The sequence below is a fragment of the Trachemys scripta genome, chromosome 2, assembly GCF_013100865.1.
Source record: "Trachemys scripta elegans isolate TJP31775 chromosome 2, CAS_Tse_1.0, whole genome shotgun sequence".
NCBI classification, from domain to species: Eukaryota; Metazoa; Chordata; order Testudines; family Emydidae; genus Trachemys; species Trachemys scripta.
This window is the reverse complement of record NC_048299.1, coordinates 11,609,403-11,634,008: the sequence shown is the minus strand read 5'-3', so window position 1 is coordinate 11,634,008 and position 24,606 is coordinate 11,609,403. Positions and strand designations below refer to the sequence as shown.

Below are 24,606 nucleotides of genomic sequence, written 5' to 3'. Positions count from 1 at the left end.
TGGGGGGGAGCTGTCAGGGGACAGGAGTGGGGAGAGGGATCGGAGCAGTCGGGACAGGGAGCAGAGGGGTTTAGATGGGTTGGGAGTTCTGGGGGGGGCTGTCAGGGGGTGGGGAGTGGTTGGATGGGGCGTGGGAGTCCCAGGGGTCTGTCTGGGGGTGGGGGTGTGGATAAGGGTTGGGGCAGTCAGGGGACAAGAGGCAGGGAGGCTTAGATAGGGAGTGGAGTCCTGGGGGGCAGTTAGGGGCAGTCGTCCCAGGAGGGGGCAGTCAGGGGACAAGGAACGGGGGGAGGGTTGGGGGTTCTGGGGGGGCGGGAAGTGGGAGGGGCAGGGGCGGGGCTAGGGTGGGGCTCCTCCCGTCCTTTTTTGCTTGCTGAAATATGGTAACCCTAAAATATGGATGTAGCATGGATTTATATAGAGGCAATATGATATTTTCTGTCTTATTATCTGTCTCTTTCTTACTTATTCCAAACATTCTGTTAGCTTTTCTGATAACATGGTTTAAAAAAACAGACTGCCATGATCTTACATCATCTGTCATGAGGGAACCTGGAGAAATGGTGTCTGGGCTGCTAGGGATTTTATCCCAGTGTAACAGGATTTCAGTCTCTGAGGTGCTAGCATTTGACTCAATCTCATTCTCATCTATGTCCTTAATAGGAAAATGAGGGCCATAAAACAGCAAGAGGTCCACCAGCTTCTCATTATCTTTTTCTTGATTGTAAGTTTTCCAGTCCATGCGGATGTCTGAATGAAAAAGGAAAAAGTCTATTAATCTTAGTCAGGCCAACGATATGTTGCTTTTTTGGCCCTTGAGAAAAAGTGGACTAGGTAGATAATGGCACCTGGATACATTGATGCCAAGTTGCACCTGAGTGGAAGTTTTTTACTCTCAGGACCAGTCAGGTGATTCCTCGAGGATCAGAAGAGCATAAAAGTGATTTAAACCCATCTTTGCCTGTCACTGGTCTTGCACTAGACACAGGCTAGCCAGGTCCAAGGATCCCAGCCTACATCTTTATTACCATTAGCTATGATGAATGTTTTATTTGTTAAGTAAATGCATAAGAATGTCCATACAGGGTCTAGCTCAGTATCCTGTCTTCTGACAGTGGCTGGTGCCTGATGCTTCAGAGGGAATGAACAGAACAGGGCAATTATTAAGTGATCCATCCCCCGTTGTTCAATTCTAGCTTTCGGCAATCAGAGCGTTAGAGATACAAACAGTAGGGTTGCATCCCTGACCATCTTGGCTAATAGACATTGATGGAACTATCCTCCATGAACTTATTCTCTTTTTAATCCAGTTATAGTTTTGGGCTCCACAACATCCCCTAGTAATGAGTTCCACAGGATGACTGTGTGTTATATGACCTGATTCTTTAGTTTGTTTTAAACCCGCTGCCTGTTAATTTCATCAGGTGATTGATGGGGTAAGTAACACTTCTTTATTCATTTTCTCCACACCATTCATGATTTTATAGACCTCTATCATATCCTCCCTTAGTCTCCTCTTTTCCAAGCTGAACAGTCCCAGTCTTTTTAATCTCTCCTCACATGGAAAGCTGTTCCATGCCCCTAATCATTTTGGTGTGTTTGGTGATGTCCAAGACACAAAGAAAGATATGGCCCGTGCACTGAAGAGAAAACTCCTGAGAATTTTTCTTTTAAATGAGTATGTTCTGAAGAGGAAGACAAAGATTGGATGCAAGTGGAATTTAGAAGAGCCCAGTGGTGCTAAACTTAGAGTGGAATTTTTTCTTTCCAATAATAGAATGACGGCAGCATTTTATTGACATGAGTTAGCTTTAGGAGGGTTTCACAGAAAAAGTGAATTTCAAAGAAGGAGACAGATGAAGAGAATCCAGTCACGGGTGCACTGGAATAGGATGTTTTCCCATTTCACACTAAACACGAGATTGTGCTAATTATATTCCCTCCCTGGCCTCTGGCTCAAACCTGCCTGCTCTGCTACTATCCACAGCAGCCTAGTCCAAAGGTAACACCACAGTGATAAATGCTTTTGTACAGCTAGAGACCTAGCAGCACTGGCCATTGCTCTATATTAGCTAAACTACTGAATTAGCAGTGAGTGTCTCCTCCTATTCCTGTATTGTCCTAAAAAAAAAATCCTAATTAAGGAAGCTGAAGGTGAGTTAATTGCTGTGCTTTCATTACTGTAGGGACTGCAGTGCTAGCTAGTATATCTTAGAATATGAAACCAGCCTTACCATAAGGAGTGGGATTGTTGAGTCTGATGCAGCGGGAGACCGTATCCCCACCAGAGACATGAGCACCAAACCTGGAAGGGAGGAATAACTTCATGTTACAATGTACAATTGTTAGGTCAACTCCTAAGAATTTTTCTTTTAAATGAGTAATTAACAAAGTGGAAACAGATCAGCTTAAAGAGTTAACTGCTGGCAGTTTGTTGTATTGGAAACCAGATAATCTACGGTCAATCTAGGAAACAAAGTTATTTTGTACATTCTGTTTACATTCCATTATCCGTTCCCTCCATATTCTGACAACATAGTTGTCTCAGACTCGTGTGTGCAAGCGAATGTGGTGCTCATGAAAGATGGTGGATAAAGAAGTCAATAGAAGTGTTGGAGTGGCAGAGGCCACCTCCTCAGTGAGCAGTGCACTGTGAGAGAGGAGTAGCAGGACTTTTTCCACCAGTGGTACTGGCATGCCAGTGATCTCTGTCCATGCTGGCCCTGAATCAATTGAGCCTGGAATGACTGAAATTCAATCAGTATTAAACCCTGAGAAAACAGTCTGGAAGAATAGTTGGTAGCATGGTTGATGAAGGATTTAGGAGATGATGTATATGGAAACAGGGCATTTTACAGTCATGCTAGGAAACACAAACATAACACTATGCTAAACTTATCTACATCAGATAAGGCCTTAGTGTAATGTTTGACTGTCTAAACAAAATAAAGCACACGCTGTATTTTGACCAATATATCACTGAACGTTGCCTGCCTTCTTACTGAACAATAGCAAATGACCAAAAATGAACCGTGTAGGCATAGTCTAATGGCATTTAAAACTTCTGACATCCTTACAAACAGTATTTGGGGGGGCTATACCTGATTATTGGTATCTTTGTTTGATGTTCAGTCTGAGGTCCTGTCATCTGCAAGAAGATTGGGCAACCTTTCACAGTCATTTGCATAGGAATTAATGTAGGCTGTAAGTCTCCCACCTAAGAAAAAACAATGCATCTTGGCAATTAGAATTAAATGTTACCTTAGAATTTGGGTTACTAAATTATATCGTAGCCTTTGAGCCAAATGGATTTTCAATTTTTTTTACTCTTCTCTTTTAAAGGACATTAGTGAAGCAAGAGATCTAATGAGGACTCTTGTCAGCAGGAAAGTTCTGTACCTAATCTATTGGTCATTCTGCTTGATGCCTTTTCTAGGAGAGAGCTCTCCTGCTGACAAAAAACTTCCAGCCCCCACCAGCCACAGTGGCTTTGTTGGCAGGAGAGTGCTCCCTGCTGACAAAGTGTTGTTCACAACAGTGCTTTTTGTCAGTAAAACTTCTGTCGTTCGGGGGAGGGGGGGGAGGTGTTTAACACACTGGAATGACAAAAATTTTGCCAACAAAGTACCAGTTTAGACAAAGCCTAAGAGCCTTTCCACCAGGCACAACAGCACAACATATTGGGTTGGTGGAGCAGAGTAGTGACCGTTACAACTGGATTTTGTAGATGGAACAAAACTATGTTGTGGAACTCTGTTACAGCCCTATGAAAAAAAAAAAGGCCTTCAACGTGTGGCCAAAACCAGATCCATACATTTTAACAGGAGAGGACACTTGTCAACTAAACCTTGTTAGAAGAAACAGTCTAGAAAAAAGAACGAGGAGTATTTGTGGCACCTTAGGGACTAATAAATTTATGTGAGCATAAGCTTTCGTGGGCTACAGCCCACTTCATCAGATGCATAGAATGGAACATGTATATATACATACAGAGAACATGAAAAGGTGGAAGTTGCCATACCAACTCTTCCACCTTTTCATGTTCCCTGTATGTATATATACATGTTCCATTCTATGCATCTGAAGAAGTGGGTTTTAGCCCACGAAAGCTTATGCTCTAATAAATTTGTTAGTCTCTAAGATGCCACAAGTACTCCTGTTCTTTTTGCGGATACAGACTAACATGGCTGCTACTCTGAAACCAGTCTAGAAAAAGCTACTCTGAATCCTTATTGAAGTCCTAACAATCAGAAGAATGTGTTTTAGCAAAGAGGAATTTGGGGAAAGACAATTGGCCCCAAACCTACTATGCAAATTTGGTGATCAGAACAAAAAGCTTCACTTACCCTACAGATGAGATCATCATGGTACTCTCCCCACATGTTGTTATAAGCTGTTATTTCTATAATTAGCTGCTGGAAGGCTTTCAGAGTTCCTGTGGAAGGTTGGGCATGGAAAGCCGCTCCTCTCCCATGAGACAGTAATGCCAGCACAAATGCTGAAAGAACAGAAGAGTATTTGATAAGATTTCTAGGAAATGGAATAAAGTTTATCTTTCAAACAAAATACATGTTCAGATCATCAGCTGGTATTAATCAGGGTAGTTTCACTAGCTTCAGTGGAGCTATGCCTATTTACAAAGTTGAGAATTCAGCCTCTAGAATAGAGTTTCCCAAACCTTTCCTATTGTATACCCCCTTCCAGATCTGCCAGCAGGCTGCATACCCCCTTCCAGATCTACCAGCTGCCCATGTACCCCTAACCTTATTACTGATACTTTGTGTGTTCTTCTTAACACTACTTGTCTTTAGCCATCTGTCTGTATTTCATTGTTATATACGAATGTAGTTATAGTGCAATGTATACAACCAAAAAACCCCCTAAGTTCTGAGCACAGTTAGACTGGACAATTGCTGGGCAACTGCACCTGCGCTGGACAGTGATTGGAGGTGATGGCTCTGTACGTCAGCGTCTCTGTGTATTTGTGATCTCACTGGTACATCTTGAAGTAAATTAACTACCGTATTTTATATAACAAATTCCCACAGAATTTTAAAGCTTTGTCTAAGTAGCCTATTATGAAAATGCAATAAATAAAATCCACCATTACACAATTCCTGCATACTTCCCAGAGGTGTCTCACATGCCCCCAGGGGTACATGTACCACAGTTTGGGAATCCCTGCTCTAGAATCAAATCATTTTCACTCCAGCTTCCTATTCATGGTTCTCAATCTGTTTTTATATTATGGATCACTTGTTAAGACAGAGATTCTTCCAAGGACAACCTTCCCTGCCAACCTCCTAATTCTGCACTTTTCTGTGACAACTGTAATGCTTGATTACATGAAAAAGCAATATTGGTAAGATGAAAATAAACTGACTCCAATGGGATTGGAGTGACTGACTGGTTAACTTCATGATCTGTGCTGTTTATTTCTTTCTAAATGTTTGTTAGCCCTCTAGTTGTGGTGGTGTCTGGAAGTCAGAAGATCTAACAAACACTTGACAAAGACATTTAGCAAGCACTCCAGATGTAGAGAAGGACTTGTTTGTTTACTTGATCAAAAAAATGTCCCAGAAACGCCAAGACAGTCCTGACTGGATAATACATGGCAGGAGGTTTCACTTCTTCAAAACAGAGTGCTCTGCTATTGAGACAGACACAGTTCCATGGACCATTTGGAAGTGTATCACAGGATACAATGCGAGAACTAATATTAGGCATTTACTCCTGGGGGAATTCTGCGCCAAAAAATTAAAAATTCTGCAAAATTCTGCATATTTTATTTGTCAAAATAACACAATATAATCACACCAGTTTCAATTATTTTTGGTAATTTATTTCAAAATTCCTGTCAGCAAGTATGTCTGTAATAATACAGACAATAAAAAAGATTCAGGAAATGTTTTTTGACAAATAGATTCCTTACTAGGCATATAAATACAGAACTCTGAGTAATTAATTTAAACTACAATACAGAATCTATTTCCCACACCCCTCAGAAGCAGTGCAAAGGCTTGGGGGAGTCAGAGGTAACGGAGGAGCTGAGGAAAAAAGGAGCCTGGGAGTGAACCTGGAAGGTTGTTGGGTGCGGGTGAGAGAAATATGGAACAGGTTTTTTTGGGGGTGGGACTGTTAGGGAGCCTTCCCCAGACAGACCCTGGCTGACCCATAGCCTCTCCCATTCAATCAGGCACATCTGCCCCTGTCCCCAGGTGTCCCTGCACCTCCTCCCCTGTCCCCATGTGTCCCTGTGCCCCCTCCTCCTGTCCCCATGTGTCCCTGCAACCCCTCAGCCAGCCCCCTCCCCCATCCCCATGTATCCCTGCACCCCCTCCCCTCTGCCCCACATCTCTGTGCCCCCACTCAGCCACGCCCCTTCCCCCATGTGGCCCTACACTCCCTCCCTCTGTCCCCATGTGGCCCTGAGCCTCCACTCCCATTCAGCCCCTGCCCCTGTCTGTCCTGCCCTGCCCCACTAGCCCTTAATCTGTGACATCCCCAGCAGCCCCATGTGCCCCACACTGCCTGTCCACCCATATCCCCTGTCTCCTGTCCTCACCCCACAGGCAGGGCGCTGCAAGGAACACAGCGTTTTCTCTTCCCTATAGCATCTGGGGAGGGTCCCAGAGCGTCTGCTCTGTTCTAGTGCCACAGAGGACCCTGGTGGGCAAAAGGTGTAACTGCAGCAACTTTCCGGCAGAAGTTATTTTCTGCGGCACATGAATTATGCACATGCGCACTGGCACAGAATTCCCCGAGGAGCAGACATTCTATTGCATCTATGTTTTATTTGCTATGGGCTAGATTCTGATACCACTACTCACTCATAGCACTTTACTTCATAAATAGTTTCAATGGCTACTTGTGAAGTTAGGTGCTCCTCTAGATGAATAAGGGTATCAGAGTCTGATTCTTTGTATTGGTATAATACCTTGCACAATGGAGCTGTGATCCTTCCTGATTAGGACCTCTGGGAGCTACTGCAATATAAATAATAAACAACAAAGGATCAAATCCTGCCTGGTCAGTCCATCCAATCCTACTGAAATCAATGAGGTTGCAGGGGATGGAAGTCAGCTCAGAATTTAGCCTAATATTTTTAAATTTTAGAGCTTGTAAAAAGAACCAGATTGACAGCCCTGGGGCCTGGACTCCTCAATCCACAGAATAGATACTGAATGCTGTGGGCAAGCCCCACAACGTCCACCAGTATGTTTCAGTCCTGTCCTGCAGGCCCAAACTCTAATATAAAGGGATTTCCATTTCCATTCAGCCCTCTTTCCATGGATGCTGTTGCTGAGTGTGCCAGTTGTGAGGAGATATCTTTCAGGCTAACAAAAATAGCTTCTCTCATACCTGATTGTACTTTCTTGGCTGCATGTCTTCTGATTTGTGCTGTTCTTTTCACCAGGCTGGCCGTGGAGCTTGTAAAAGGAAATGACTCAATGATAAGTCTGTGAGCAGCACAAGTCTTTGCTAACTTTACAAGCTAGTTCAACCAAAGTCCTAGATTGTTGGTAACTATTGCTCAAAGACAGACTTCCTAGAATCACCAGCTAAATGAATGTTTAAAATAGCTTCTTTATATGTGAAGCCATTTAAATGCCAAGACACAAGTTCAGGGTTCGGTAAGCCGGATCCTCAGCTGGTGTAAATCAGCATAGCTCCACTAATGTGAATAGTGCAATGCTGTTTACACCAAATGAGAATCCTGCCCTTTGTGTTTCCTGCAAAAGTTGATGGCCTGGAACCATAGTACCTCAGCCGGAGGATTCATCATTTCTCATAAGCAAAGCAAAGTCAACTTAAGAAACACCCCGTATTGCAGGAAGTGGTACTGGTGGAACAGTCCGTACTGAACCAATGTGGCAGCATGGCAATATGGGATTGTCCCCTCACACCAGCATACCTCCATTTCAATGGAATTATTCCAAATTTACACAGCAGTGTGAGAGGAAAATCAGGCCCAGTATCTGATTAATTAGCGAGAAAGGCACAACTTACAGATTGTTTCCTTGTTCCTCTGAGGTAACTGGACAGCTACTGAAATATTCAGCTTCTAGTGTGAATGGAGCATCGATTCCAGTATGATTGGTAAGTATTAGCTGGCGTGTTACTATGCTCTTCAATGCAACTTCAGATCCAAAGTCCAACAGAAGATCTTGAGGACTTTGTAACATTTGCTTCTCATCACTAAAGATAAAAGTGACCTCAGATATTAAAACTAGCACTCCTCTTTCTTCATAGCATAGAAACAGTTTAGGCAGAGTTGAGATTTCCTGCATAAGGCAGTTTTGATGTCCCTTGTTAAAAGGGCCAACTAGCCTAAAGATTAATACCACCAGCATTTGCCAGTATTGATTTGCCTCAATTATATTCCTGTAGGAATTTATTTCAGGTGTAGTAATTATGCTGCCAAATTAAAGCTATTTCTTGCTCATCTGAAAAAAAGAAACAACAAGGACTTAAAATACACTCAGAAACAGAGTAGTCATGCTAGGTATCACAAGAATACAATTAAAAATACCAGGCAGATGTAGGCTTAGAAATTATCAAGGAGAGTTGCATTTGTCATATACCAGATTTGGCAATGTGGCAGGAAAACTTCTAAACAGCCCAGGATATTTGATCTTAAATTGTATGGTATAGAACTCAACACTTTAATATCCATATCTGAGAGTTAAATTTACATATTTTAAACATTGCAGACAGTTACTTTGGCTTTTGAAGGTTTGATGGGTGTAGGATCCCCATCCCTTGGCTGGCAGCGAGAGGGCTAATTCTTTCACTCCAAGCAGAGAAAGCAAAGATATTGGATCAGAATATAGATGGACTATTACAGTGTATTAGATGTTAGAAACCAACAAACAAGTCTGGGTGATTATTTTATAACACCTTCATTTACCTGGTAACTTTACTGTCACAAGGTATCGAGTATGTGACATGTAGTCCCTTTACTTGGCCAGAAATGCCCAGTAAAAGAGGTTCAATCATATCTTCTATGCTACAGCAGAGGGTAAGGTCATTCAGCTCATCCTAATAGGAGAAAGTCACATCTTCTTTGTAAATGGAGTCAAAGATACAGACGAAAGATGTCATAATCAAAAAATGTATTAGTAAAACAGGTACAAATCTTACTGGATTAAAAAAAACAAAACAAAACAAAACAACAGAATCCCAGGGAAAGACTGAGAAGGCTTACAGGTTGCTTCACATGGATTTTCTACCAAAACATTTTATCAGATTTATTAGGTAGTATGTACCAAATTAAAAATTTGCTGATGTTACTGTATGTTTTGCATCAACATCAAATAATATAAACCTAAAAATGCACCATTCCTGATTTTTGCCACATTTTCTGGTAGAAGCCTGTCTTCAGTGCTGGCCTGCTTGTGGAAATGGATCTTGTTGTCGGGACAGATTAATTCTGACCTCCCTCCTTAAGTTTTTCCAGGTAAGGAAGAGTTAGGATATGTCTACACTACAGATGCTACAGTGGCATGGTTATGGCACTGCAGCTGCACAGCTGTAGCACCGTAGTGTAGACACTTGCCACAGTGACGGAAGGGGTTTTTCCATTTCTCTCAAGAGGATGAGAGGTGGTAGGTAGGTCGACAGAAGAAATTTTCTATCAACCTAATGGTGTCTATACCAGGGTTTAGGATGACAACTATGTCTCTCGGAGGTGTGAAATTTTCACACCCCTGAGAAATGAGGTAGGTTGACCAAAGTTTTAGGTGTAAGCAGGCCTTAGAATGCGAGAGAAGAATGGTGGGAATTAATGTAAGGAAGAAGATGTTTTCAGGATCATAAAGTAAAATTTAATCAATTTAATATGTGTTTTAAGAATAAAGGTCAAAAATAGTTTTGTATATTACAAAAGCAGCATTAATCATTACGTGTAAAGAAAAGGGCATAGTAGAAAAAAAATAAAACAAAGCAGCAAACAAGCTGTCGATTTAAATCAAAGTCGATTTAAGGTGCATATAATTTAAGTATCAAATTCTGTCTTCAATCATGTTAGTCTATAAAGCATATCTGAAAGGCAGTTTAAGACAGATTCTATGCACAAATGCATTGTACTGTACTTGCAAGTGCTGTTTTTGCCCCATGGACTTGAAATAAGAATCCCAGTGTTCTCTGTGCTATTAAAACTAGATCCGTTTTTAAACTTACCATAATATTAGCTGTTAGCTCTATACACAATTCTTTTTCTTCATGTGGGCCCAAAGTGCCACTTGTTGGGGAGACAGTGGCAGAGCAGAAAGCTGACTGACTTCCGATAAGCTATCAAGTAGGATAAACACTTGAACATTCAGTTAACTGTGATGAAATCTACTCCATTCAAAATTCACCTCCAGATTGGAAATGATTGTCAGGATGAAGCAATACACAGAATCTATATGTTTCAGGAAAACGATCGATCTAATATGTAGAGTCTGGACACACTTTACATGCCCTTTAATTCCACTATGTTCAATTACTTAGATACTTTTTTCTTAATAGTAATTAGGGCTGCCAATTAATCACAGTTAACTCACGCAATTAAGTCAAAAAAATTAATCGCAATTGAAAAATTTTATCACGATTAATCGCACTTTTAAACAACAGAATACCAATTGACATGTATTAAATATTTTTGGATATATTTCTACCTTTTCAAATCTGTTGATTTCAATTACAACACAGAATGCAAAGTGTACAGTGCTCACTTTATATTCTTATTTTTATTACAAATATTCGCACTGTAAAAATGATAAACAAAGAGATAGTATTTTTCAATTCCGCTCGTACAAATACTGAAGTGCGATCTCTTTATCGTGAAAGTGCAATAAATCAATGGAATTCCTGACACAGCACAGCTAAGTGTGTCCTGTCCCTTCTCAAGTGGCTAGTCAACATAGAGAATAAGATATATCTACTGCTCCCAGTTAATAGAGTTAGGGTATGTCTACACTACCCGCCGGATCGGCGGGCAGTGATCGATCCAGCGGTGGTCGATTTATCATGTCTAGTCTAGTCGTGATAAATTGACCTTCGAGCGCTCTCCCGTCAACTCCTGTACTCCACTGCCGCGAAAGGCGCAGGCAGCAGTCGACTCACCACAGTGAAGACACCGCAGTGAGTAGGTCTAAGTACGTCGACTTCAGCTGCGTTATTCACATAGCTGAAGTTGAGTAACTTAGATCGATCCCCCCTGCCCCAGTGTAGACCAGGCCTTAGTCCTTTAGCTGAAGGGAAAAGGACTGTGCCTTAGAGCAGGGATTCTCAGCCCTTTTCTTGCTGAGACCCCCCTCAACATGCTATAAAAACTCCAGGGCCCAGCGAGGGTGGGAGGGGACCCTTGGGCATAGACGTCGTTTGACTTCTATTGTGGGAGGTAAGGGCTGGCGGGGCTCGGGCCAGCTCCACACAGTGGGGTCCAAGGGAGGGAGTGCCACCTCCACCCCCTGACTCACCTCAGCAGGCCACCCAGCCTGTCTGGCCTGTGGGGCTGCAACCAAAAAATATAACTCAAAGGGGGGACTCAGCTCAAAAAGTTTGGAAACCGCTCAGGGTGCAGGTAGGGGCTAGCTAGGGGCTGTGTGCAGTGAGAGGTGTGGCTCAAGGTGCAGGGAGGGGATAGCTAGGGGCTGTGTGTGGGCAGGGAAGTAGCTTAGGGTGCAGGCAGGAGATAGCCCCGTGCCACTCTTGGCTGGGGAGGGGGGATGCCAGCTTTTGCCCCGCACTGCTCCTGGCTTTGGTGGGGGGCCACCAGCTTCAGCCCCACGCCACTCCCGGCTTCAGACTCACAGGCGGCTTGGGGCGCCGGAGTTCAGCTGTGGGGCCACGTGGCCCTCCCAGAAAGGGCTCACAGACCCCTGGCTGAGTACCACTGCCTTAGTGCAAGAGTTCCCAGATTTAATTCCTGCTGATGACCCAATCAAGGGGTCATTACACATGGGACATATCACAGAAGTTATCTTATTATTTTTTATTATTTGTATTGTGATAGCAACTACAGAGCTCAGCTCCTATCTTGTGTCACTACTAACTGTCACACTCAGGGCCGGCTTTAGGCCAATTCCACCAATTCCCCCGAATCGGGCCCCGCGCCTAAGAGGTCCCCGCGCCCAGTGGCAGGGCCACCGGGGTGGGGGCAAGTGGCCGAGAATCCCTTCCCTGGCTAGAGGCTCCTTTTTAATTTTTACTCACCCGGCAGCGCTCCGGGTCTTCGGTGGCACTTCAGCGGCGGGTCCTTCACTCGCTCTGGGTCTTCGGCAGCAGATCCTTCAGTGCCACCAAAGACCCAGAGCGAGTGAAGGACAAACCGCCGAAGACTATGAGTGCCGCCCGGTGAGAACAAGCCCCACATGTTTTTTTACGTGTTTTTTTTTATTTTCAGTCATCCCTGCCGGGGCCCCGTCAAAACTGTTCGAATCGGGCCCCGCACTTCCTAAAGCCGGCTCTGGTCACACTAGAAAGTCACTTACCTCTTTCCAAAAGTATTTTGCTGGCAGCAGTGTCTGGTTAAAGAGTTTGACGGTTGCTTGTGCTGGAACTCCAATATAAATTTCACTGAACACCAAGTGACTAGACATCAGACATGCTTGGGGGGTCTGAACTTCAACAAAAACAGGAAGATGACTGGAAACAGACACACAAATGGCCCAGTTTTACTGTTGCGTAGTTAGTGAATTTACACAGACATTCTGGGAAGCATGAGGGTAGTGTTAATTTAGCAATATGTGTAATTGAGCAGCTTATTGATATATTATACAATTCTGAGTGCTGCGGGTGTGGATCATTGTCCGTGGTGTTTCAGGAGACAAAAATATCAAAACTAAAACATGGCTTAGAGGAAAACTTCCATTTTTTCCTCACCTTCCTTCTCCATTTTCGACATCTAGCTCTAATACTGTCTGGAGACGTTGACATAGCAAGGACCTGAACAGAACTGACACACTGCATTTGCCCAAAGGAGGTAATTCTCCATCAGATGGCTGAATCGTGAATGGGGATGCCTAGGTGATAGAGAAACAAATGTGAATGTCACTCAAAACCTTGCTAGGCAGTGTAAAATGCTGAACCCAAGTGCTCAGTTTGGTAAGCTCTTTGCATATCACGCAGATAAAGACCCAAACTGAAGAACTCAGGATATCAATCAGGAGAATGAGAATACAGCACATGACATTGTGGATCGTCCACTATCAGAGGTAAGAAGTAACTTTTAATTAACTAGATAGGGTCCCTCTTTTAGTTCTGCTAGACTGACTCATTCTGTCCAAGAAAGCTGTGCTTACAAAATGTCTTTAGACCAAATTTTGGCCAACAATCATGTCCAACTTCTACTGACTACAGTAGGAATTGCATGAACCACTCTAAGGGCAGAATTTTGCCTTTTATGTTTTAGAGATATGGACCTACAATGATTCTTTATATAAAAATAAAAAGCATCTATCCCAGATTCTAGACATTTATTTTAAAACCCAAAGCATGACAAATCCAGCCACAAACCCCACCATACGCTAGCAATAATCACATATCTGATATAACTCCCTATGCTCCTCTGAGTCAGCCCTCAGCCACCAGCCTCCCTATCCCCAAAATCATGGATTTGTAGCATGCTCTGAAGGTCAACATATTCTGGCTAACACAGACCAAAGTGGGGAGAGTGTTCCAAAGCAAACAGGCCCTCCTGGGAAACACCCTGCCAGCAGGGCCGGCTCTGGCTTTTTTGCTGCCCTAAGCAAAAAACGCCCGGCCGGCCGGAGCAGCAAACGGGGGGAGTGGAGGAGGAAAACAAACCTGCCCCTGGCCCGAGCGGCGAAGGGGGGGGGCGGGGGGGAGAACAAACTGGCTGGCCGAAGCAGCAAGGGGGGGGGGGGGGGACACAAACCGGGGGGCGGGAGCGGCGAAAGGGAGGGGGGAAAACAAACTGGCCAGCCAGCCGGAGCGGCGAAGGAAAGAAAAAACAAACAAACAAAAAAAACATGCGGGGCAGCGGGAGCATGGGTGCAGGGGGACTCCTGGCCCTGCAGACCCTGGGCAGCGGAGTGCGCACCCCGGCTAGCTGGGGGGGAGAGAGAGAAGGGGGGCGGCCAGGGCTTCATTAAGCGGGGTACTTGCCACGCGGCCCCTCCCACTGCGCTGCCTGCTGGGAGGGCTCCGTGCCGCTCCGGTCGGCAGGCAAGGAAGGACGCGGGCTGCCCTGCCTGGCTTGCTGCAGGGCGCTCCCATCCTCCACCCCCTACAGGGCGGCGGGAGCAGCAAACCAAAAAGAAAAAAGAAAAAACCTGCAAGGGCGGCCAAAGCGGTGAAGCGCAAAAAAAAAAAAAAAAAAGGATTAGATGGAATGCCGCCCCTTGGAATCTGCCACCCCAACCACAAGCTTGCTCGGCTGGTGCCTGGGGCCGGCCCTGCCTGCCAGCAGCCCCTTCTCTTTTAAACCACGAAACCTCCATCTTGCTTCTGCTGACTTTAACTGCAACTGTATAGTATGAAGAGAGACATGATCTTTCAAATAAGTAAGTTCCAGGACTTTATAGGTCAAAGACAATCTTAATCATCATCTTAATCCAGAAACTCATGGGCAGCCAACTCAGATTACAAAGGACCAACTTGCTTAACAAATTTCCAGCATCAAGCTCCAAAGAGATTTAATATGTATCCCAGGCAGAGTATGACAATGGCATGAATCACTATGTCCAGCAGATCTTTCCCTTGAAAGAACATGGGACCAAATCTGGTTTTCAATGAGGGTGGCAGAGATACTAATACTATAATAGCTGTTATAAACAGGGAGCTATGAATGTACCAAGATTAACAGTGCCAAAAATATTCTGTGGAGCAGGGCAGATAAATCTGGCACTGGAGATAGGTATACAAGAACATTAGCGTGACCATCATTTTAAACCATGTCTAAGCCAGTTCTTGGCCAATAGATACCATCTAAGATAGTGGTTCTCAAACTTTTGTACTGGTGACTCCTTTCACATAGCAAGTCTCTGAATGCGACTCCCCCCCCATACATTAAAAACACTTTTTAATATATTTAACACCATTATAAATGCTGGAGGAAAAGCGGGGTTTGGGGTGGAGGCTGACAGCTCGCGACCCCCCCATGTAATAACCTTATTACCCCCTGAGGGGTCCCGACCCCCAGTTTGAGAACCCCTGATCTAAGAAGACAGATTTCCTAGACAAACAACGGGGGTCACGAATATGGAAGGAATATATTTGACAGATAACATTCTAGGTGATCATAAACAATATTTTTGCTATTTTGTTGGGCATAAAGTTTTATAGTTGTTTTTGTGACAAATCTGCACTTTTTCAAATGCAGTGTTTAATAACCATAATGCCCAATCTTGCAAGGTGCTGATATCCTCCCAGGAGGCTCCTATTAACAGCAATGGACGTTGAGGTCACTCACTACCCCTGAGAACATGCTCAGCATATCACCGAATTAGGCCAGCAGGGAATCTGTGCTAGGCACATTATAAATAGAAACAAAGAAAAATGGCTAAACATTATTGCACTTAATAAAACTTGTGCTGTACTTTCTTGATGTGCAAAAATCAGTTTGTTCATCATCATAAGAAAACTGAAAATTACTTTTCTGATTTCGGGGATGAAATTTAGTGCCCCGAGAACTGAGACACAAATGATAAAGAAGATAGTGTAGCTGGCTCTGGGCAGGGTTGTACAGAACTATATAACCACTCTTATAAAGAACCTCTTGGAATGACTTACATCTTCGTTCCTTTCAGCTAAGCAAGCTTGACTTTCTTGCATTCTCCACCATGCTGGCAATTGACTTAGGTTTCGAATCTCAAAGGTACTTAACACATTTTGTCCCAATTTAATCAAACCTAAATGGAGTGATGGAACATCGATAGAGAGAGCTGGACCCTAGGACACCAAGAAATATATATTAAAATGGATATCAATACCGAAATTGCCTGATTAAAAAGCACAAATTAGCTAAGATTTGTGTTTACGTTAACTTAGAACAGAAAGCAAAGGTTCAGTTTCTAATACAGAAGAGATCATAAAATCACCAAGAAAATATCCTTCTTCTGATTAATACATCTCACTACACTGAGATTTCATTGTGGCCCGGGAGTCCCTCAGTGCTAACTGGCAGAGGGCACCCATTACCATAACTCACCTCCAGCCTGAAACAAACACATTCCCCCCAAACACTGTTGGCATAATCTGTATCTAAAAGGCGTCATGTAAGGTATGCAAACCAATAACATGCTGGTCATTAATATTACTGAATGAAGAATGTACAGGTGGTGTATAAAGAATTATAAATGTGTGCCGGAAATATGTTCTTAAAAGGGGTTTTGCAAACAGTGCATAAGCCTGTCCTGTCCTAGACAAAGGAATGTGTTTAGCCTCTTTTTCTGTGTCTCCAGTGTAAACTGAGCCAGGTAATACCTCAGAAAACAATGAAGATTACATCCACATATAAGATAAACAAAGCCATCAAGCTAAATGCACGGGAGGTGGGGAGACAACTTAATGATTGGTTTCAGAGTAGCAGCCGTGTTAGTCTGTATCCGCAAAAAGAAGAACAGGAGTACCTGTTCTTTCCATTGACTTCAGTGGGTTTTTGATTAGGCCCTTTCTGCAAAGAACATCTACAGCACAGGGAGCAGCTGAGGAAGCCTGGCCATACTGCCTTAACCTGTATCTTCCCTACACTGTGGGCCAGACTTCTAGAAGGCCCAGCCTACCTGTCTGTAGCAGCAATTTGCAACCACAAAATTTGGACCTGCAAAAATTAACTGCAGGCACAAAGTGCACCCAAAACTCAAATGTGCTCTACCTATCTAATTGTGGGCCTAAACTGGATTACTCAGATTTCTCTTCACTGTTTATTTGAGGGGTACAAACTGTAAGCACAAAAAGGAGGCAGGCCCTTTAAAAACTTTATCCCCTTGAAAATCTAGCCTTGTACTTCAACTCTAGGACTATCTCAGCGCACTGCCTACACCCTAGAAAAATTAATAATTATTCATAAGAGTCTCAACCCTGGGTCCTGTCTCTGTTCCCTCAGAACAAGGTTGAAAAGAGTTTGGCTGCTTGCATAGACAGTGCCATATACATTTGGTTTACACTCAACTTGATGGCATTTATCTGTTTGTGTGTATGAAACACAATAACATCTAATCAATTCCAAAATGCTCAGAAATGTTTTATGCAGCAATGGGCAGAAACCTATTGACTCTGGTGAAAACTGGAAGAAGAAAAAGGGGGACACATGAAGCCCCTGGCATCTGGTTAGCGGAACAGCAGCTTTAGCCACCTCTGTAATTGTCTCAAAGACAGATGGAAGAACTGGTTGATGGCAACCATTAACACCTTCCAGCATACCAATACCTCCCCTTTCAGTTCTGCTTATTGTCCCAATACAGTGTAAAATGCTGAATGACTTATCTTACAGACAGAAAGAAAAGAAATAAGAATGGTGGGAGGGAATGGGGGGCATACACACAGCCCCTAGCATGGGGAGGGGAGAAGAATGCAGGGATCTTGGCATGGGGGGAAGGATACAGAGGTACTGGCATGAGAAGACAGGGGAAAGTACACAAATACACAGTGTGACACTGCACCCATATTCTTCACAGTGATATTATTATATGATTATGGCCCAATGATGATGCATTTTATGCAAGACGGGTTATGTGAGATATCATTGGAAAGGTTAAGATTTGCTGAACAAGATTATCCTATTTGTATGCATGTATCATTTTTGGATACATTGGAAGGGCCAATTCAGAGCAACGGGCCATTAGGAAAAAACAATAGGCCTTAGGAGAAGCTTATCCCCCACCTGGTGAGCCTTCCTGTGAACGTTCCAAACAGGCTGTGAGCGATAGCTGTTACGACTGTACAAGGACACGTGATGAGACCACATGTCTCTAGACTCCATCTTGGGATGTCAGTATTTTTCTACAGACCGGTTTGGGAACCAAGCTTTGGGAACAAAGGGTTCCCACAATATGCAAAAGCTATATAATGCAGTAGTGACATCATCTGGTGTTCTTCGCTCCCCACACAAAACGACGCCTGAAAAGACCTGAGGAATAAAGACTGAACTGGGAGAAGTGCTGGACCCAGGCTAAAGGGATTTTTAGCCTGTGAATGAAACACCTGGGGATTCCAAGCTGTAAGGAAAGTGCAGCTTACCCCTTAAACTGCAGCCTGCTTGTATCATCTGTTAGGGTGAGAATCTGCTATTCATATCTAATCCATTTAGTATATTAAATTTAGTTTGTGGTTTGTTTATTTGCTAGGTAATCTGATTTGATCTGTTTGCTATCACTTACAATCACTTAAAATCTAATCTTTTGTAGTTAATAAACTTGTTTTTGCTTTATCTAAACCAGTGAGTTGGAGTGAAGTGGAGGGAATCATAACTCAGGGGCTGTTGCATAACAAAAGCTGTTGCATATTCCTCTCCCCATTGAGGGAGGGGGCGAATTTTATGAGCTTATGCTGTACAGTTCCCTGTGCAATGTAAGACGGTATAATTTTGGGTTTATACTACAGATAGGGTGCATGCCTGAGTAGCTGAGAGTAGCCTTCCCATGCAGGGGCTGGTCAGACAGCGTGCTTGTAACTGCAGCTGGGTGTGTCCCTACCTGTTTGTATGCTGGTGAAAGTGCAGGCTGGAGGGCTTTGTAGCTTGTCACAGCAATACAGTGTGAGAGGGAGCCCAGGCTGGTGGGTCAGGAGGCTCAGTGGTATCCAGTTCCAGGGGGCACCCCGGGAAGAACCCGTCACACACAGATCCTATGGCACGGGTAACCCTGGAACAGGGAGCACAAGAGCTCCTGACATCGCGAGGGGAGAATGGGGGACTGGTATAGGGGCAGGGAGGAATGGAGGACACACATACTCTGGAATGTGGCAGAGCAGGGAATGAAGGGGCATACAGAGCCTCTGTAATGGGGAGAGAGAATGGGAGACACTGGAATGGAGGGAACGGGATAGGGTGAAAACAGAATCCCTGGCATGGAGTAGGTGGTGATGGGTTACAGGGAGTCCCTGAAATAGAGAAGGAAGGTAGGGTAGCATAAAGGGACCTTGTGGTGGGGAATGGAGGAATGCAAGGAGCCCCGACGTGTGCAGTGAGCTCAGCCTATAGAAGCAGTGAAGTGTGCAGCCCTCTAGTTTATGTACACCTATTACAATAAGAGTGCTAACTAGTGATGAAACAAGAGATTTCTTCTAGGTATTGGACTGAGACCATCAACTTATTTCACATAGGCCACTCACCAGCCATTAGATAGTACCAAATGTCAGACACCCAAAAGGTGAATGGCTATATGTATACATATATCATTATATCCCATCATTATCAGCTCCCTCAGCCAGCCCATCCTCCTGAAACGTTGTATTTGTTGTCACCTTAAAAGCAGCCTCCACATGCAACACAACTGGCTCCACAGAGTGTTCGATTTTACAGTGCAGGTTATGGCTGGCATATCCAGGTTTGCCTCCAGTAAAATTCAATTCAAATTCACAGAATTCACTGGCGTCTAGAAAAGAAAAAATCAGTTTCTTCATAATCATCATCTTTCCCCTCCTCCCCCCTTTAAAACACAAACACACACGGCTAAATCCCCAAAGCCGTTAGAAGTCAATGGGACTTCTGCTTTAGATCAGGCCCTTGTTTCACAAACATATGTTAACAACATCACACTCTACCATTTCTTTCTTAATGTAAAACTCAACAATTTAAATATTTCTACTAATAATTATTTACAAAGCACAGAAACTTTACCTAACACTCCAGTATGAGGTTCAACTTCAACTATATCACGTACACTGATTTTTCCCCATGTATATTTGATGGATGATTTGCTGTTATTCCACATCTAAACAATTGAAAAATTAATGAGCTAAATAATGCACTCTAAGCTTTCACGAGAGTCTGTAAAATGCCAATATGTTGTCAATTGTGCTGCCTTAGAAACAAGGTATTTCAGTGTTTGCACTGTTTCAATTTTATCTTCAACAGTGAACTCATGTCAAAACCTATCTACTATAAGCATGCTAAACTATAAACAGTTTTAGGATCTGACAGGTCTATCTAGTTACTTGTGTGGCCTGTATCACCATAGTACCTGAGCACCTACCCTGAAATAAACCAAGAACAAATAAAAAACATAAAACCCAAGAGTTTAAAGCAACATTGAGGGTTAAAGTTAAACCCAGAAAAGTGAAGATATCCAAAGCTAATGTTAGAATATAGCAATATATGTGCTCCAGTAACATCCATTGTGCCTAGTTACAAGCATTGAACGACAATATAAAGTTAGAAGCAAACAAACCTTAAATGCTTTTTTTACATTTACGCCAATAAAGTTTTCTCCGGGGATGATAATGACATATGGTTCCAAAAGGAGTTGAAATGGTTCTGTTGAACCTTTCACTTCTATTTCCAGTGCAATCACATCATCTGTTTTGGATTCTGAATTTCCTAGCATCACCTGCTTTTCTGAGCTGTGTGAGGAAATCATCAGAATTACTGAGCAGATTTTGCATTTATATCTGATCTGATCTAATCTAGTGTGATATAGGGGATTGATTTGCCTTTAACTTACACTGGTGTGAATCAGCTGTAACTTTATTAAAGCCATGAAGTAAAACTGGAATGAGAGGCGAATCAGACCCAGGGTATCTAGTGGTTAGAGTAGGACACTGGGAGTATTAAGCACTCCTAGCGCCCACTGACTTCAGCTGAAGTTGAAGGTGCTCACAACCTCTGAACATCAGGTGTCTAAAACTGAATACTTAAAAATTAAAGCACCTAAAATTACAGGCCACTTGTGGAATTTTGGACCTTAACCTTTTGTGCCTCAGCTAATAATCATGATAACAACATTACCTTCCTTACAGAGATGTTGTGAGAATTAATGTTTGTAGAGCACTTTGAGCTCCACTGATGAAAAGTGCAGTACAAATACAGAGTGTTATTGATGCGTGAGCACAGTGTGCACTACAGCTAAACTTTACTACTGCCAATTCCCATAACAGGCCTTTTTTGCAATTGCTCCTAATCTTCTCAAACAAACTGTGTTTGAAAGGAAGTTTTCCATGATAGGCCTCAACCCTGGCAATGAATATTTTTTGGCTGATCTTTTTTTGAATTATGCAAATGTGGAAAATATAATTGTTCTTCCCCATATATTCTGATGGGCATCTTTGCAAATAGATAATTCAGAAAAGGGTGAAGCTAGAAAGTTCAAACTTGGCTTGTTGTTTACTAAATCATTAGCAAGAAATAATGTAATATGCAATCCTGAAGTGATTAATCAATAAAGTAAGGAGTCTGAATAAATACAGAGATGGGAATGGCAGTTAAAACCTCTTGGCTGTAAGTCTGAATTCAGTCCTGGTTGGTGCATGAAAACTGTAAACATCTGGTGCTGTTCATTGGTCTATATGAAATGAGTTTAGTCATCCCAGTTCAATTTCTAGTGGCAGGTATCCATACCACAAAGACCACTATGACAATTGGCAATAATTGGCAAACTTGTTGATAGTCTCGGCAGAAAGGCCACGGAATGAATGGGCCTGGAGACTGAATTACCTCTTGCCCACATAGGTGGTCCCTCTGGGAAGTATTAAAGCATGTGGAAAAACTTGCAATGATGCTGTCTGTGCTACTATCTATTCTGTGGATAAATTATTTAGCATTGGCAATCCAGGACCTTTCACAAGCATTACAATCACTAGAGAAATAAACAACCACCAATAAACTTAACGCTAATAATTTAGTTACATTATTATATATCTGTTGCATGTCACTATTGCTTTTCAGCTTACCTAGGTGGCTCTGGGATGTCCCTCAGTACAATTTGAATCACACTGTGATAATCTTTCAGCTATATGAAAGAGGACACAACATAAATCAGTTATGCTGAGGTATCCATCACCCCTCCCGCAAAATCAAGAACATTTAAAATGGGGAAAAATGGATGCAAAATAATCTATAATTAAAAGGTAAAGGACTACAACTATATTGCATGGTTACAAGAAAAATACTTATTACAGTAGAATCTCAGAGTTACAAACACCTCGGGAATGGAGGTTGTTCGTAATTCTGAAATGTTCGTAACTCTGAACAAAACATTATGGTTGTTCTTTCAAAAGTTTATAACTGAACATTGACTTAATACAGCTTTGAAACTTTACTATGCAGAAGAAAAATGCTGCTTTTAACCATCTTAATGTAAATGAAACAAGCACAGAAACAGTTTCCTTACCTTGTCAAATCTTTTTTTTTAAACTTTCCCTTTATTTTTTAGTCGTTTACATTTAACACAGTACTGTACAGTATTTGCTTTTTTTTGTTTTGTTTTTTTGTTTCTGCTGCTGCCTGATTGCATACTTCCGGTTCCAAATGAGGTGTGTGTGGTTGACCCGTCAGTTCGTAACTTTGGTGATCGTAACTCTGAGATTCTACTGTAATTCAGACTTTTTCCTTAACATATCTTATCATTTGCCCTGGTATATTACATACTGTAGACAAATATCTGCAAGATTTCCCTAAATCAAGAATAAAATTACTTTAATGCCTTAACAGCTGAAGTATTTGTCCATCTATCCCACTAATATAAAAATTCAGAGGTCATCAAACCCCAAACTGCTTGAAAAAGAAGCACTGTTGTACCTGTTGGCAGTACTAAACTTGAAGATGGCTCCTCTTTTATGCTAATAGTGTGAAGGAATGACATACAGTTGGACCTTAATACTGTAATGTGTTACAAAGAGCTCACTTATTTATAAATACCAGTAATCTGAATAATGTAATATGTGTCATTTTATGTTTTCACTAATGAAATATTATTAATTCAGTTTTCTATTAATCTGTATTAAGATCTTTCTTAAACCACAATAAATTCCACTCCTGTTTAGGCAGTTATGTGATCCTAATCACTATAGTATCGGAGTACCCTCAACTCTGAACCCTGTAATCTGTTTTGATCAAGTCTTTTTAAATACACTAAGCCAATTCTGCTCTGATACCACTGTAAATCCAGAGCATCTCAGATGAAGTTAATGGAGCTGAATCAGTATAAAATTGAGATCAGAATCAGGTTCAATATTTTGCAACTAAAACATATTTTTCTTTAATAACGCCGTAGATTTTTAATATTGTGTGTCATAGCATCACAACAGTCGATTAAACTTAATTCAAAAAGCTCTACTGCAAGGCTTTTATGACTTGCATAAAAATACACAGCTGGAATTTATAGGAAATAAGAAATCTTGACACGTACCTCCTGTGGAGCATAAGTGAGAATAAACTCGTGATCAGTGTGGGGCTGCAGAATTCCCAGGTTAGGATTTAGAGAGAAAGCTGACTCTACATCTAGGTTGTACTTGACCTTTGCAAGGTCCCCAGTTTCTTCAGGCATTAATGGTTGCAGATTAGGCTTCATTATCTGCCAGTAGAAAGGAAGTTCCACATGACTGGAAATAGATTAAGGAAAAGGATATTGTGGACTGTGGTACAATTTTATACTATGATCTTACAGAAAAAATCTATCGAAATATTTGGTACTATAGTCTTTTTCTGTTTCTTAAAGATCATAAGAAAATCTCTACTAGTCACAAAACTGATAGAGTTGTGTAGGAAGATTGTTACAGTATAAAAATACAAGGAGGCCATGATAAATTATATAAGTATGGAAGAGCTATTAGCACAAGATGTGGACAAACTGGAGAGAGACCGAGGCGAGCAACAAAAATCATAAAAGGTTTAGAAAACTTGACCTATGAGGAAATGTTAAAAAACTGGCCGTGTTGAGTCTTGAGAAAAGAAAACTGAGAAGGGACCTGATAACAGTCTTCAGATATGTTAAGGGCTGTTATAAAGAGGACTGTGATCAATAGTTTTCCATGTCCATTGAAGGTAGGACAAGAAGTAATGAGCTTAATCTGCTGCAAGGGAGATTTAGGTTAGATATTAGGAAAAACGTTCTAACTATAAGAATAGTTAAGTGCTAGAATAGGTTAATAAGGGAGGTTGTGGAATCACCATCATTGGAGGCTTTTAAGAACAGGTTAGACAAACACCTACCAGGGGTGGTCTAAATATACTTAATCCTGCCTCAGCAGAGGAGGATGGATTAAATGACATTTTAAGATCCCTTCCACCCCTACATTTCTATGATTCTAGCCGCCTTAACCTATAATGAAGTGAAGCATTTAGGTGACAGAAGTAGCCTTTGCTGACAAACTTTTCCCTTTCTGAAATGTCATCCAAAGCCCACTGAAATCAATGGAAACATTCCCATTGACTTCAGTGGATTTGGACTGTATCACTAGTTATTATGTAGGCAGGTTTCTATATTTAGTTGTAAAATGAGGTCAGGCTTAGACTCTCGACATTTAAGTAAATGACTATGCATTGTTAGCCAATCATGCCACTTAATTAGAATGCAGTCAATAAGAATGTTTGCTTAATTGAGTTGCTTCATGGGGAATTTTGTATAATTTAGTAGGCTTTAAAATCCACTTCACTGTGACATCTAAAATCTCACACTACACAATAGGTATGTCAGGAAGCTGATATTTTAACTTCTGAGT

The 24,606-nt window shown here is 42.2% G+C and overlaps 1 protein-coding gene across 3 annotated transcripts in view; it reads right to left on the bottom strand.

The window, feature by feature from the left end:
* The window catches only part of DLEC1 (DLEC1 cilia and flagella associated protein), a 58,059-nt gene that overhangs the window by 11,277 nt on the left and 22,176 nt on the right, over window positions 1-24,606 (bottom strand). For all 3 annotated transcript variants that reach the window (XM_034759905.1, XM_034759906.1, XM_034759907.1), the window contains 16 exons: window positions 23,295-23,487; window positions 21,838-21,896; window positions 20,340-20,511; window positions 19,790-19,883; window positions 19,414-19,544; window positions 15,742-15,900; window positions 12,871-13,010; window positions 12,480-12,633; window positions 10,183-10,293; window positions 8,912-9,042; window positions 8,011-8,199; window positions 7,363-7,430; window positions 4,347-4,498; window positions 3,102-3,217; window positions 2,235-2,305; window positions 533-750 (listed from right to left, as the gene is read on the bottom strand). In XM_034759905.1, the coding sequence (XP_034615796.1) occupies window positions 533-750; window positions 2,235-2,305; window positions 3,102-3,217; window positions 4,347-4,498; window positions 7,363-7,430; window positions 8,011-8,199; window positions 8,912-9,042; window positions 10,183-10,293; window positions 12,480-12,633; window positions 12,871-13,010; window positions 15,742-15,900; window positions 19,414-19,544; window positions 19,790-19,883; window positions 20,340-20,511; window positions 21,838-21,896; window positions 23,295-23,487 (2,158 nt within the window). The remainder of the gene's footprint in view (window positions 1-532; window positions 751-2,234; window positions 2,306-3,101; window positions 3,218-4,346; window positions 4,499-7,362; window positions 7,431-8,010; window positions 8,200-8,911; window positions 9,043-10,182; window positions 10,294-12,479; window positions 12,634-12,870; window positions 13,011-15,741; window positions 15,901-19,413; window positions 19,545-19,789; window positions 19,884-20,339; window positions 20,512-21,837; window positions 21,897-23,294; window positions 23,488-24,606) is intronic.